This window comes from Sminthopsis crassicaudata, chromosome 4 (assembly GCF_048593235.1).
Source record: "Sminthopsis crassicaudata isolate SCR6 chromosome 4, ASM4859323v1, whole genome shotgun sequence".
Classification (NCBI taxonomy): domain Eukaryota; kingdom Metazoa; phylum Chordata; class Mammalia; order Dasyuromorphia; family Dasyuridae; genus Sminthopsis; species Sminthopsis crassicaudata.
Window position 1 is genome coordinate 71228294 of NC_133620.1, and position 15773 is coordinate 71244066.

The window sequence follows — 15773 nt, forward strand, 5'->3', positions numbered from 1 at the left end:
TCTCATTTGGGATCTATATTGGACATGCTCAATGATAGTAACAAACATTATACATCTCCCAGTTTCATGTCTCACTTGATATTTATAAATCAGTGCTATGGATCAAAGTTCTCTGTTGTTAACATCATCTTCCAAAGAATTTTGTGTAATTTTAACATTTGCATGGGACAGTTCAAGAATGCTGTTAAGTGCTTTTATTGTTTTTGTTTTCATTTTGTTTTGTTCTATTTGGTCCATTTTTTTCTTAATAATCAACAAAGAAGCAAAATGGAATCTTTTGTGAATATAACCTCATTTTACACTTGTGGTCTTCTATGGAAGAGTTTGAGGAAGCTAGTTTCTTTCCCATGCTTTTATCAAAAATAGCTCCTCTATGAGTTTAGATTATTCTCATAGGATTTTTGTAGAAGCTGGTATATGGGTCAGAAATAATTCTGAAGATCCACTTTTTTTTGGTAGAAACAATTAGATTTCATCAGCATTAAAAAGTTAAGGTTTGTGAGGGTTGGAATAGCTTTATAGTAGGATTTGCTGAGGGCCCTTAACCTCTACAGGCTTGAAGACACTTTGAGGAAACTGAGAAGAAAAGTATTTCCCAGTATCTAAAGTGATAATTTGATATAATGAAAGGAAACTAACTGATCTCTCTTGATACAGATAAGAAAATTCTTTCAAATTTCAATTCTCAAAATTTTTTTTATTTGTAAAATGGGGATAATAGTATCTATCTCATAGTTGTTGATATTGTTGCAATTTAATGAGAATAATAGATATATATGTAGAAAAAAATAAATTCTGGAGCTACTTTCTCAACTCTCATTCCTATAGTAAGCCTTGGTCCACAGAGTACTGCAGAGTATATACACCCTCAAAGATTGGGAGATTTTTCTACTACTTCATATTGTTCATGAACCCCAACCAGTACTCTCTCACCCAAGGAGTTGGACTTTGATGTCTATTGAAGTTTCCAGCTCTAGGTCAGTGATCTTAATTCAAGCCTGAACATTTTACCAATGAGAAAACTGAAGCTAAGATATTTGTTCCATGACATGCCCAGTTACATAGGTAGTACAGCAAGGGAGTTAGAATTTGAAACTAGGTCTTATGAATACAAAACCTAAAGTTCTTCTCATGATTGATATATATTCTGCATAATAAAGTCCAACAAAAAAAGTTAATACTTATTATGTCAAGTAGATCAATTCTAATCTCATGCCAATTTCCCTAAAAGGATAGTCTTTTCTTTAAGGATAGGGAAAGAGCTGTATTATTTAGATAAATGGGTGCAGTACATATATTGTCCAGCCTGGAGTCAGACTCATCTTTCTGAGTTCAAATTTGACCTCAGACACTTAGTAGAGGGGCTGTGAATCAGAAAGATGAGTCTTTCTGCATTCATGCTATCTGGCCTTAGATACTTAGTAACTATGCAAACCTGGGCAAGTCACTCTACCCTGTTTGCCTCAGTTTCCTTATCTGTAAAATGAGCTGGGGAAGGGCATGGTAAATAACTCTAGTATCTTTTGCCAAGAAAACTTCAAATAGGGTCAGGAAAAAAATTACAGACCATTTAGATTCAACTAGGAGAATCAGGAATAGTGTGATGTCACAATAGTGTGATGTCACATCTTAATGTTTTGATTTGCATTTTCAAAATATACTGTTTAAGGACTTATTTGTGGTTTCTTTAGAGTAGTAAAGGTGAGACTGCAAAGCCATCTCATTTTTTATCACAGCACTCATTTTATTTCTTTGCTTCCTCTACCTAGCCTTCCCCTCTTTTCAGCTACTACCCCAAACTCCACCCTTTTGTGTGCTTTCCACCATCAAATGCAAGGTCTTTGAAAGCAGGTACTATTTTGGTATTTTTGCATTCCCAACTCTTGGCACTGTGCCTGGCACACTTAATCAATTTTTGCTATCTATAATTATCTCTTCAATAAATTAGGGTAATAGACTTTTAAAGACCTGAGTTCAGAAGAAAGTTTTTAATATCCCAGAAACCTTGAGAGTAAAGGTTAGTTTGCTAGGTTCATTAAACAATAAGGTTAGGAACAGATTGGTTTGACAAAACCCAATTGGAAAGTTGCAATGTTGGAATACAACTTAACATAATTAAATTATGTCAGCAAACTTTTCTCTTGCTGCACAAAAGATAGTGATATATATTGCTCCAAATTTCTTTGTAGACCTTAGAATTTACAGCTTCAAGTAATTAGTGACAAAAAGAGGGGAAGGACCAATTCAAAACCTCACTCATTTTGGAACTGGAACAGTTTGCCAAAGATTTTACTTTTAGCACCTACCACCATTTTCATTTTCTGGGCTTGTGGCTATGCCGAGCCTAACAGACTTTTTGATCTTTCATCTTTTATCCACATAGAATCCAACGGAATGTGTTACTGGCATCAGAAATGTAGTTCCTTAAGCTTCTACTGTTCAGGAAGAACTAATCAGTTTTGTATCCAATACAGAAGGTGTGGTTGCCTCTTGGTCACAGATAACTTATCAACTAACTCAAGTTGGTTAAACTGAATCAGCTAGCCAGGAAACACACCTTTAGAAACACAAAGAAACTACAAGTAATCATAGCTCTGAGCAAATGCCAGGTAAGGGTGGAGATGCAATTACTTTCTACTTCCATTCTGACTACATTAATATTCCTTTCCACAAGAAAGCAAATTAGAACCAATGAAAAGACAATCTCAAGGTCCACTTAAAAGTATTACAAAACAGCCTAGGAGAATGGGAGGCAAGAGGAAATGGATAGGTGATTGGATGAGTAAATTTAACATGACCAGATTTTAGATAAAGACTACATTAACCTCACTAAACTTTTGTTTTGCTTTTTAAGGTATCAGTAAGTACAAAGATAAATTGCAAGACCAATCTGTTTCCCATGAAATCTTTTAACAAAATGGATCTCTAAAGATTAGACCCATAATCACACATCTGGGAGTGACATTGGACAGAGCTAGAGAAGTCATCCATTCTATGGATGTAATCACGTCCTTGTGACTTTGCCAGTTTCTATTTTCTGTTGCATTTTCAACTCTTGGTCATGTGTAACATAACTAGCAAGTGGTTTTTTTTTTTTTTTTTTTTTTTAGTACTAGGCCACAGTGAAAGTACTGAGATTAGGAAGCAGAATGGATTCCCATTGTCCAAATTTAGATCTACAATTTAGAGGTAATCTCATCCAATCCCCTGCCAAAATCAAGAGTTAGGAATAATAAGATACATGTAATCACTGGAAACCAGGTCCTGGCCCCAAATCCTCCCCTTCACTCCCCAATCTTGGTTCATGGGATGGGACTTTTTCATTTCATGCTGTAGCTAAATAATTTTGAGTTACATTCTACTACTAATTTCAGTGAGTTTTTCAGAGAGGATCAGAACACCCAGACAAGGCCTGGAGGCTACAAGAAAAAGGAGTCTCTACACATTATCCAGCTATTAGGGTATGAATTAAGTACACAAGTATCTATTACAGAGGCAAGATCATTTCAAGTAATTTTACTATTTAATAAGACTTCTGGTAAAACAGAGGTAATAAGACCTTTTTTTTTTCTCTGAAATGACAATAGCATCCCTAAGCAGTATATTCAGATAATTAATTCTCTAGTTCTCAAAAACCATCCCAAGCAGCAATGAGGTACTTGGAATTTTTAACTTGAAGGAAAGGCTAGAAGTGGATTGGGGATTTGGAGGGGACTCTTTTCTTTTGTAAAGGGCTGAGGTTAGAATCATATGTAGGGATATACAAAACTTGGTGTAAATGTCAATGAAAAGTAATCTATAAACTCTGGGTGGATTTGCTAGCAATTAAGTAGCTTGTTTAAAATACAGTAATATTAAATTCTGAACATGCTGTACATGACCATGAGAATTCCTCATAGCAAGGCAACCAGCTCGAGGTCAAAGCTGGGAAATCATACAACACTGTCCAAAGGTGTCCAACTAACAGTCAGTAATGGCATAATAAACCAGAGAGAGCAGCAAGGGGGACAGCTAGGGCTTAAGGGTATTTTTGTTCTGTTTTTATTATAAAAGGAAAAAAAACTATTCAGAAATCTTTTTGACAAAAAAAAGCAAAGGAAGATCTGGCACTCAGAAAAGATACCAGGGTACAAAATCACAAATGCCTGAACCCAGCACAGTCAACCCCAACCTCATCACTAAGAGACAGGCAAGGGGACAGTTTGAACATACTAGGGTATACATGCATGCAACTCTGAAAAACTGTACAACTTATAGAAACCCTATAAACATTAGAATCTAAAATTGTTTTGCCTTTATAAAGGTTCTTTTTTTAATATATCAAAAGGCCTGCTTTAGTGACATGCTAGTCCCACCAGAAAATAAACACCCACAATCCCTCCCCCGCCTTGTCAGTAACATGGTTAAGTTGACCAGCCAACTCACTTTTTACCACCCCCCACCCCCTTCCCCACTTATGTGCGCTTCATTCATTATGTGCTTGTTAAAATCACAGCCACCGGTGGTTCAGGCTTAGCTGTGACCATCTCTATCTGGACGGGCAAGAGGGTAAGCTGAAAAGATGGCCAGCCACCAATGGGGTTTTTTTGTCCCAGTTCCTTTCTAACAATCCTTTTTTCTTAGTAGGAACTCCCTGCTTCTGACCATACCTTCCCACCTGCTCTGTTTCTCCACCCCAGGGCACCATGTCCATACATCTCAAAAAGTTTTTTTGTTTTTAAATTTAAATATAAAAATACTTCTCTGCTTTGAGTGAAGGATGAGTGGGCAAGGTTCTTTTTCTCTTTAAAACTGAACTAGTCCCCAATGGTTCACATAGCCTACAAGACTTTATCTTCTGGCAAAAGGCTTCCCCTCTAGGCCAGAGAAAACAAAGAAGCCTGTACAAAGGGTGTGTTTTCCTGCAAGTTGAGACCACCAACCCTTACAATTCTTATCTGTTAAGAAAAGTAGATTACAGTCTCATATGAATTTAATACTTCCTCCCTTCAAAAAAAAACTCAGCAAATTCCTCCTACCCATCCACTCTCCCCCAACCCGCCCATCTCAAATATCTTTTATTTTGTCTCTGGAAGCCACAAGTCTCTGTTGATGTACAAACTTGATTAGATGGAAGCAGTGGTTATGTTCCCCAACCCCTTTTCCCCACTAACATACTATTATCTCAGTCTTCAAAAAGTCATCAATGATGGGGAAAAAAGAAGATTAAAAACATCCCCCAACCCTACTCCCCTTTCCCCACAAAAAAAAAAAGCAAGGAGTTATCTGTGGGCACAAAAAAACATGGTATTTTGTGCCCTGAGTTACATCTAGTAGGAAAACTTGGAAGAGGGGAGAGGTGAGGTGTAAGAGGGCATGAGAAAAGGGTTATGGGGTGGGGGATACAGAAGGTATCTGTAGGTCTAGTCCACTTAGTTTTTATACTGAAAGGGTTCTTCTCCTGTCTCATTGAGAAGACAGGTACGGATAAGCGCCTCTGTCACTGCGTAAGGGTCACAGTTGGCAGAGGGGCGGCGATCTTCAAAGTAGCCCTTCTTGTCCTGCCCAACCATCCTGGGAATTCGGATGCTGGCGCCGCGGTTGGCCACACCAGCAGAGAACTCGTTGATGTTGGATGTCTCATTGAAACCTGTCAGGCGACGGGCATTGTCCAGACCCCCTTTGGGGTCATAGGCTCGGATGTGATACTTGTGTCGTTTACTTAATCTCTCGATGGCTTCTTCAATAAACCTGAAGAAAAGCAGGTGCAATGGTGAGGAACAGGAAAAAAGCGAATGTGGGGATCAACATGTTTCTAAATTTAAAAGGTAAAGGGCTATTTATTTTGCCAATATTCCATTAAACTCCAAATTCTTTCCCTCCTTTAGAAGACAAGCAATTTCTCAAACTGTTTAAATAAAAATCACTGCGGCTCAGTATTATAAGCAAAGTATTAGCCAGGGACAAGGCATTTAACTTATCTCTCATCAGGACAGGGAACTAGTATCTACCTTTCTTCACAACCCTGGAAATACAGTATGTAAACCCAAAGGCATAGACCAATTCTTTAAATGAGTTATATTCCCTATGATTCATATCAACCGATATTAGTACAGATTTGGCTTGTCATTGAAATGTAACAACAAAATGAAGAAATGAATCTCCCTCTTTTAGCTGAAGAGAATTATGGGTAAGGAAATATGATATAATTTTAAGACTCCAACTTCCTATATTGGTTGGGTTGTGTGTGTGTGTCTGCTGGGACATAAAGTGTGATACACTAGAAGGGCAACTAGAAAGAGTAATATAAATAGGTTATCGATCATTTTTTAAATGTCATAAATTGCTAACTAATCTAATCAGGATTTAATACTGAGCGATCAAATTTGTTTCTGAGTTTTATTACCCATTAATCCCTCAATTGGCATAATCCATCCTTCTTGCCCAAGCTTTGTCACTGAATTTGTTCTTCCAGAAAGAAAACTAAGATTCTTAATGTGCCATATTCTTTGAAAACCCTAGTCACAAACTGAGAATCTCAGACCTAAAATCAAAAAGGTAACTTTCTCTTCAATTAGAAGAATCAAATGTGCCTTAGGAAAGGAAACATGGTGGACCTATTTTTTCTATCCAGAGATCCTATTCTCATTTATTCTACAGTCCCCTCTGTCTACCTCCATGGTAAAAGATTATTAGCTATCCACAAAAATCCACCAAAAAAAAGTTTCTTACTTTAGACCATTCTCTTCTCTCATGGCCTTGGTACTGAAGTTAGTATGGCAACCAGCTCCATTCCAGTTTCCAGGGATGGGCTTGGGATCAAATGTTACGATCATTCCAAAATCTTCACACACTCGATGGAGGATGAAGCGGGAAATCCAGAGGTGATCTCCCATTTCAATCCCTTCACACGGTCCTATCTGGAACTCCCACTGAAGAGAACACCAACCATTGGGTTTTAAAATTAAGCCGTCATCATTCCCATTGCAACTTAAAGAAACTCTCACAAATCATAAGTATTGTCTCTCTGATGTCCCTACTTGTTCATGCTTCTCCAACCCCACCATCTCCAAAATTACTCTAGGTATAAATTTCATCTTGCCTACTACATAATAGGCACTTAATAAATTGCCTTGATTTGTTGATTTAACTGTATTCACATTACCATCCAGTAGAAGATGGGTGGAAGAACTTAACTCTGCATTTTCAAAGTCTAGACAACTCAATAAAGTTCCCCTTGAGGGCAGAGTTTTTGTTTTACAACTTTATATTCTCAAATTCTGGGAAGTGCCTGTCACAGACTTATGTATTAATGCTTGTTGGAGTTGAACTCTCCCCTAAATTTTACCACATCCCTAAATTTTTACCACAAAATCAAGGACATCCTGTGTAGATTCTAGATTCTATCATCTGTCCTGTCCTAGCCCAATGATCCAGTTTTATCTGGGCCAGCCTAAATCCTGGTAACAAAGGACCAAAGGAAAAGCGTTTACCTGAGCTGGCATTACTTCAGCATTTGTCCCCCCAATTTTGACTCCAGCATATAGGCAAGCACGGTAATGAGCTTCCGCTATATCTCTTCCATAGGCTTTATCAGCTCCCACGCCACAGTAATATGGACCTGCAGTGCATGAGAAGACAGGAAATAAAACACTGAGACAGAAGCTTCTGAGGAAATTCAAATCCCTTTCCAAACCAAGCTCCTCTAAAGAGGGAAAGTGTTTTTCAAGCATAAGGCCTGCACATTCCCTTGGATGACTTATTTCTTTAGTTTGAGGATTACCCCTCTTTTTTCCTTCCTGGCTCCCCCCTCTAATTCCTGGCTGGGTCTGCAGATTCCACCAGCTCTCTTTTTACATTATGATGCAATGTCTTTGGTAGCAAGGATGTGACCCTTATCTGGACACAGAAAAAGGGATCCCAGGAAAAAACATCATTTTTGATGGTGATTCCAGTAGCCTTAGTTCTACTTGTTCGGGAAAGGAATTGGTTGAGTTCAGCAGTCAGGAAAGCTTACCCTGGGGTCCAGGGAATCCATTGGAAGGCCAACCAAAAGGGTGTCCATCTGTTCCCATGAGAGTATACTCTTGCTCCATACCAAACCAGGGTTTCTGGTTGGTCACCATATCCATTATCCGTTTACAGGTATGCCTCAAATTGGTCTCTGGAGTAGAAAAGAATAAAGAAACCATTAGGAACATCTTACTATCAGTTCTGGATCTAAGCACCACCCCCAAAAAAGCTGACTCGTTGCACTTGACCAACTATGTGAACTGGCTCTGGTTCATTACTTTGAACTCCAAATCTTCTACAGAGTTAGCATCCTATACATATTTGAAGGGTCAAAGACAAGTTTGTTCTAATTAGAGAAGAAAACTGTCCTTGAATTTGTCACATGCATTGTGTCCTAGAGGAAGTGTAGCTAGAAAACTGAATATGGAGCCAAGAAAGAGTGACTTAAATTTCATTGTGACGTTTCTCAATTACAAAATGAGGAGAGTGGACTCCAGGGACTCTCTAAAAGTCCTATCAGCATTTGGTGCTCCAAAGCATCTCTGATGAATTGCAAAGAAATTATTTCTAGTGAAGTTGATGGTTAATTGAAGTCAATGTGGTGGTTAGATCCATCTGGATACACTAGAGAGCAATAAGGTTTTTATAACCCCACTAGGTAAGATAGCAGAAGCTTTTTATGGTTACCAAGAGGATCCCCCAAAAGGCCATAACCTAACCAAAATTTAATTGGTTGAAAAATAAGACAATCCAAGTTAAAGGTCAAGGACTTAGAAGAAAGCAATTTACACCTTTTTATCTCACTATACTGGACTGCTTCCCAGATGACCAAGATCCACTGCCAAGACAACACTGGGCGAGAACAAGATTACCTTTCATTCACATGATATTGTCCCTACGTGGATCTTCAAATGTCTCATGCATTGATTAGGTCAACATTTGAGCAGGGTATGGGTGTGAGACAGAAACAGTTAAGATGTGATTTATGTCCTTTTATTAATATTTGTGAAAAGACCTTCAGCCTAGTGTCTGGGAACATTTGCTGCTGCTGTTTTAAGTCTTGTCCAACTGAAAATCCTATGTGGGGTTTTCTTGGCAAAGATAATTAAGTGGTTTGCCATTTCCTTCTCTATTTCATTTTACAGATGAGGAAAAGGAGGCAGACAGGATTAAGTCAGTAACCCAGGATCACAGATTAGGTGTTTTGAGGAGCCCTAAACCCAGTACTTGTGAACTACTATGTCATTTACTGTGCCTGTGGCACAAAGCAAACACTATGTTCTCTTTCCCCCAAGATAGTGACTAAAATTGAGAAGCCTATGGGTAGAAATACAACTTTTAAAAGTTGTTAAATGCTAATTGAAATAGGCCAATCTAGCCCAAACTCCCATCACTAAGTGAGAAAGGTGATGAACCCTAACTAATCACTTGATAAAGGTACTTGGCCCAGGTCTGAGAAGATGAAAAGGAGGGAAAGCTTATTGATAGATAAGTATAGACTCCCCAGAACTCTTATATCATGAATCCTGTCTCTATTAATTAAACAAGTATAAATCATATAGCTACCCTCTGCTAAAGACCTCCACTGACAACAAAAAGCTGCCTTTTAAGGATTTCACTTTCTAATGAGGGAGACAACATAATTTTTTATATTAGTTATATAGATGAATATTTTTATATTAGTTATATTAGGACACTTGTAAACTACTTGAGTTAAGTCTTTAAAAGAAAGGAAGGCAAGAATTCTAAGAGATGAAAATTTCAGGGAAAACAATTCCAAGGAATGGGAGAAAGCCAATATAAAAGGCAGGAAATGGAGTCTCCATTACTCAAGCCAGCAGATTCCAGTTTTCTCCTTATGTTTGGCCAAAAATCTGCCTCCCCATAACTTTTTTAGCCATGGTCCCAAGTAGAATCCTTTTTCTACAGGAAGTTCTTTTTCAAATATTTGCAGCTTGCCATGCTTCCTTCTTAAGTCGTCTCTATTCCAGTCTAAACATCTCTAGTTTCTTCCACTAATTTTTATGCCAAAGTTTGAGTTCCCTTATTATCCTTTCTTTCAGGAGCATTCCAATTTGTCCCAAGTTCATGCTAAATTGGGACTCTCTGAAATGAATGTCTCTTACCTTTTAAACATTTCTCTCCCATTTAGCCCCTTTTATTTATGCGGTGATCCTCATTCAAGATCTTATGGCTCATTGGCCCGAACTACTACAACAGCTTCCTGAATGGTTTCCTTCTCTCTCCAATAGTTTATCAATCTTGCTCCAATCTAAATTACTTTGAAAAGGGGTAAGGGGAAGAGAAGGGACAACAAGGATCCTTACCTGCAGGCTTGCGGTTATACTTGAAAACTTCACAGAGAACCAGTTTGTTGGGGTCCTTTCGGAAGGGGTCTCGGAACAGAGCAGCAGGAATAAGGTACATGTCACTGTTAGAGCCTTCGGACTGAAAAGTGCTGGAGCCATCAAAATTCCATTCAGGTAGTTCTGGGAGGAGATGGGTAGAGAAAAAGATTGAAGTAAGCCAATCAACTCCATTTAAAAATGTACATGTGTTTTCAAGTCAAGATCACTCTCCCAGCTATCTCATCTAATAGCTCCTTTTCTTCTAGAGAGAACATGAATAATTTTTTGATATAAGAATATATGTATTGTAAAAGAGGGAAGGAAAAGAGAAGATAGGTGAAGGGAGAAGAGAGCTATCATTAGATTAAAGAGAATTGTCACTAGCCTCAGCTTTAGAGCTGGAAGGGACCAACATCATCTAATCTAACCTCATATTACAGATAAGGAAACTCATGGAAAAACTATTAGCCCAATGCTCCCAGTTAGGGAGCCTGCTATAATTCACAATTCAGAGCCTTCAGTAAAAGGCCTTGCTCAAAATACAAATTTCTACTTTTCAAAGTAATTTATTTTTTTTCAGTTGCATTCAATTCTTCATGACCCCCTTTGGGGTGTTCTCTGCAAAGGAGTAGTTTGTCATTTCCTTAGCTAGCTCACTAAATAGATGCTGAAACTAAGGCCAACAAGATTAAGTGCCTTATTTGTCCAAGATCACATGGCTAGTAAGCTTCCCCAAGTCTTCCTGCCAATACTTTATCCACTGAGCTACTCTACTGCCCCTACAAAGTAACTTAAACCAAGTTTCTTTCCTTATCAGTCTTTCCTTTCTACTCACCCCTAGCTTCTTCAGCTAGAGTTAAGTTAGCTAGATTCACTATCCTATTCTAATTCTATACAGGGAAGGTGCTAATGACCCAGTACAAGTCATTTAACATCTGAGATTGTGTCCTGGTCTGTAAAAGAGATACTATACCCAATTCCCAGGCTAAAAAAAAAGATAATATATGGCACCAAAAAAAAGCTTAAAGAGCTTGTTAGACGCCAACTATTTTTATCATTGCCCTTGAATTTGCATAGGAAGCAATCTACCGGATCAGATTTTTAATTTCTAACATAATACAAGTAGCCAATGAAATAGATGGAGATCCTCTCCTACTGATTTTGATTTAATAATTTTTGATGCTTTGTCTCCAACTGGAATTCAACTAAAAACTAATCTGGTAGGAATTAGGGCAAGGGTTGCATAGTCTCCTCAAGAGTTCAGAGGCTGACAGACAATATAAAACAATCTGCTCTGGCCAGAACTAAAATTGAAAGAAGGGGAAGCTGCAGATGGACCTTACCATCGATGCTCTTCGGTTCACTGTCCAGGGTCCGAGTTTTACAGCGAAGTCCCTCACCAGTGCCATCGATCCAAATGTACATGGCCAGGACTTTGTTTCCTTGAGGCAGGTTCATGTACATCTGCTTGATATTTTTGTTCAAGTGAGAACTGGCTGAGGTGGCCATGTTTGAAGCTGTCCTGGTTAGTTATAAATCAGGGGCAGAGGGAAGGAAAGAGAGGGAGGGGGGAAAAGAAAACAACATAAGAATACTGAAGCCAAGCTGTTGCTAAGATCCTTCAGAAAAGATTTATCCAGACAGGTAGAAGTCTAACCAAAGCAGTAACTCCCCAGCTTTCAGTTAATTAGCATTTTCATTCAACAAATATGAGAGTTTAGCATAAAGCAAAGCACTAAGGTAGGTCCTAGGGACATAAAGAAAAAACAAAATAGCCCCTACTCAAGCTTTTTTGTTTTTTTTTTTTTTTTAATTGGAATTACAATACATATAACTTGAAAAAGGACACACCAGCAGCTGGGTGGGTGGAAATTAAAAAAGGCTTCAGAGATGGTAGCTCCCTGCAGAGAGAGATACAGAGGTTGAATCAGTTTCTGTTATGCCTCTTCTCAAGACATAACAAGACCAAATTCTATGAATGTTACATAGTTCATTGATCCCATTATAGACAGAGATGGCATTTTGCTTCATTCCCCTGAAATGCTGAAGTTGGGATCAAATCTAACTTTACAAACTACACCTGGCCTCCATTGGGGCCAACTTCAATCATCCAGGAAAACTCTAGAACTAGTCAAAAAGATGCTATTCGTCCTTGATTCTCAGCAAGAGACCATGACATCAGGGGGTGGATGCCATGACATTCCCAAGTTTAATTGAGGAAGGGCTGTTCAAAGTCCCAGCCTCACTTTGTCCTCCAGAGCCATCTGGGTCCAGTGTTAAGATACAGATGTGAAGGACTGGAGATGGCTCTGGATTGATGCTGTACTCATTAGGTGATTAATGATAGATAAGAAAATAAAGTGGCAGAACAGCCCTTTTTCCTTGCCCCTCCAATTTTTTTTTCAATCTGGCAAAGGGAAGAACTTTATAAAATGGAATTCTGAAAAACCATGGGACATCCAAACAAAACAAGCTTCTTTTAAAGCAGCAAATACATTTCCCAATTCAAGAGAGAAAGTACATTCTCGGAAGTAGGAGGGCAGAGTACTGGTGGGATATTTTGAAATTAACATTGAACAGAGATGTAACTGTTTCTATGGGTAACCGCAATTTAGTTACCACTTACCAAAATGGGTACTCTCGCTTTTGGGGAAAATTCACCTGGTCGCTCAAGTAAGATTTGAGAAGTTAGACTTTCAGGCCAGGTGCTCGAGGAACCATAGCCCAAAAAACGGACCTTAAATCAAAACCAAACCTCAGCTTTCCTCCAATATCCGAGAAATCCACTTCTCGGACACTTCCAGGGAGCTCTCCCAACTAACTTGTCCAGTCTAATCAATTCACCCCGGGACGGGTGGGGGGGTTGTTTTGTTTTGTTTTGTTTTAAGAGAAAGCACTTCCTCAATTGGCCGAGCAATTTGTTTTTTTGTTTTTTTTTTAACTTCAGCGTCCCTAACCCCAGGCTAACCCACATTAGGCAGGAACACCGGTAGGGACTTAAAAGTGGTGTGGAAGCTGCAGCTCCACCGCATCTCTTCTTCCTCCTCTTCTTTCTTCCAGACACCTCCCTCCCCGTCCCCTCCTCTTCTCCACTCACCCCGGCCATTGTGGGATAAGGAAATCGATCTGATTAGGCCTACGCTTCAACCGTCTCTTTTTCAGCTTCTGTCCATGCCTTTCCTCATAGTCACTGGTCTCATACTGATCGCTGTGGTTCCGCTTTTCCCCCTTTCCCCTCCGGACCCGAGGAGAAGAGGATCGAGAAACAAGGTGCGGAGATATCGACCGAGGAGAAACAGTCTGGGAGGAAACTGCCTTCATAATCACTAACGGGGACCCCCCTGACTTCAACGTCCGAGGAATACAGGAGCTGTACGAGGAGGCGGATGACCCCGAGTCTTCTGGGCTTTCCTCCCTTTCCTCCCTTCTCTCCCTCCCTTTCCCCCTCGCTTCTTTCCCTTCCAGTGGTTGGCAAGGAGATGGACCCCCTGCCCCCCTCCCCCCACCCCTCCCCTCCAGCTCCTGATTTTACGATCTTACAGAGAACTGTAAGAAGGAGCATGCCCCTCCTTAGAGAAGAGGGTGCCGGGGGGAGGGTGAGGCAGCCAGGCAGAATGTAAAAGAGGCCAGGCCGGCTGCCTTCTGTCTCTGGCCTCTTCCAGTCTCCGCCGGCTCTCAAGGTAACGCAGTAGCTCCGGAGGTCCCATTGTTTGGTCACAAATGGAAGCCTCGAATTGCCCCGGAATTTCCCCGGGACCTAGCGGGCGGTTGCAAGCAGCAGAGCTGGTGCACAAGTGACAGGCCGGCCGCTGTCTTACAATAAAACAAAAACAAAATCTAAAAAGCTATCTCCTCCTTTCTCCTCCTCCAGGACGCGAAAACGCGAAACCTCACGCAGACACACACACAGCTCTCTGGCTTTCACTCCCACAAAGAAAATAACAAAGCCGAAACGCCGCACAGTCCAGATACTAAAATCCTGGGCCACAGCCTAAGGCACAGCAGGTTAGGGTAAACACAGAAAAGGCCTTAGGGGAGGTCCTCCGCCTACATAACGTACACACTAAGAAAACAACACCCTCTTCCCCCTCCCCTCCCCTCCCCCAAGTCTTTCTACGGAGACGCCCGTGCTCAGAGCACCCAGCCTCGGAGCAATCCTCGCCAACAAGATAAGGGCATTCTCGGATGCTCTGGAGCGACTTCGCACTGCGGGGAAGGGGGAGGCATAAGGGGGAGCAAGAAGGAAAGACCTTGGCGCAAGGGGGCGGGGAAGGGAAGAAACAAGTTTTGCAAAACATGCTTTGCCGCGTCCCTTCCCGCCCCATTTCGGAGGACTTACTTGGCCGCTTACTTGGGCCCGGAACGGGGCGCGCAAACAGGTTGTCAAAAGTCGGGGGCGCAGAAGGACCGCTCCGCAGGTTCGCCGCGCTGAGGGAAGGCTCTAGCGGGTGGCCGTAGAGGCGATAGCCAAGAGAGCGGTTTCCATTCTCAGCTCTGCCCGGTTCGCCAGCCTGCTTAGCTCCATTTATTCCCTGAGCAGGGCCCGCCCCCGCGAGTGCTGATTGGCTTCCAGCAGCCGAGCGCCCGACCAGCTCAGCTGATGCTGGGCGCAGCAGTCCAGGCCATTGGGCAGGGGGTGGTGCCTGCCAAGGGGGCGGAGGGCCGGGGCCAGGGAGAAAGAAAGGGAAGTGGGGGATGGGGACGGCCGGGTGGGAGAAGAGGAAAGAGAAAGCAGGGCTGGGGGTGGGGAGGGTCATCCGAGCCTGCGAGCGCCTGGCCCGCCCGGGGAGGACCCCGCCCACTGTAACCGAGATAGAGAAAAACAACTGCGGCTGCCGGGCCCGGGGACTTCCCTCCAGCTGCTGCGGCTGCCCGACCCCTGCCATGCAATCTGCCAATTGTGTTCTCCCCCCCACCCGCTCTTTTCCCCCGGCTGGAAGCCTCGAGAGCCCGCCCGGCGCAGCACCCCCTTCCTCCCCCCCTCCCCGCCTTTGCCCGATCGCCCACTCCCCTCTGCACCCGGGAGGGTCGGTGCAACTTCTTAGGACCTCGGCTCACGCCTCCTCTGGGCCCCCTGGAGCCGAGCCCCTTCCCGCCCCCAAGAACCAGGGCAAGGTTGAAATAAGCCGAAGCCTCTCCAGCCTTGCAGCGGAATTGGGCTGCCGAGATGCTGCCCCCACGGGAAGGGAACCTTTTGCTTTGGGCTTTTTCTTTGCCAACTCTTCCCCTTTAAATTGAGAAAGGAACGGGACCGGGCTGAGAGGGTAAAAGTGTGAGACTTGGCTAGGTTGCACCCCGCAATGACAGCGGAGCTGGAGGAGGGGAAACGGAGACTAAAATAAGTCGGCAGGGATTCCGAAGGCCTGGAGATTGTTTTTTGGTAGTTGCTGTCTTGTTTTTCTCCTTCCTATCTTGGAAATTGAAATGAGGCCG

At 41.8% G+C, this 15773-nt stretch overlaps 1 protein-coding gene across 2 annotated transcripts; it reads right to left on the reverse strand.

The window, feature by feature from the left end:
* Positions 1-3504: 3504 nt before the first annotated feature.
* Positions 3505-15037, reverse strand: GLUL (glutamate-ammonia ligase). 2 transcript variants are annotated; one of them, XM_074308532.1, is made up of 7 exons: positions 14680-15037; positions 11684-11862; positions 10320-10481; positions 7997-8143; positions 7473-7600; positions 6712-6911; positions 3505-5730 (listed from the first exon to the last, which is right to left on the reverse strand). In XM_074308532.1, the coding sequence occupies exons 2-7, from the start codon at positions 11847-11849 to the stop codon at positions 5412-5414; spliced, it is 1122 nt and encodes a 373-aa protein (XP_074164633.1). In that variant the 5' UTR covers positions 11850-11862; positions 14680-15037; the 3' UTR covers positions 3505-5411. The 2 variants fall into 2 exon arrangements, with proteins under 2 accessions (XP_074164633.1, XP_074164632.1); XM_074308531.1 differs by lacking the exon at positions 14680-15037 and adding an exon at positions 13438-14040.
* Positions 15038-15773: the final 736 nt, after the last annotated feature.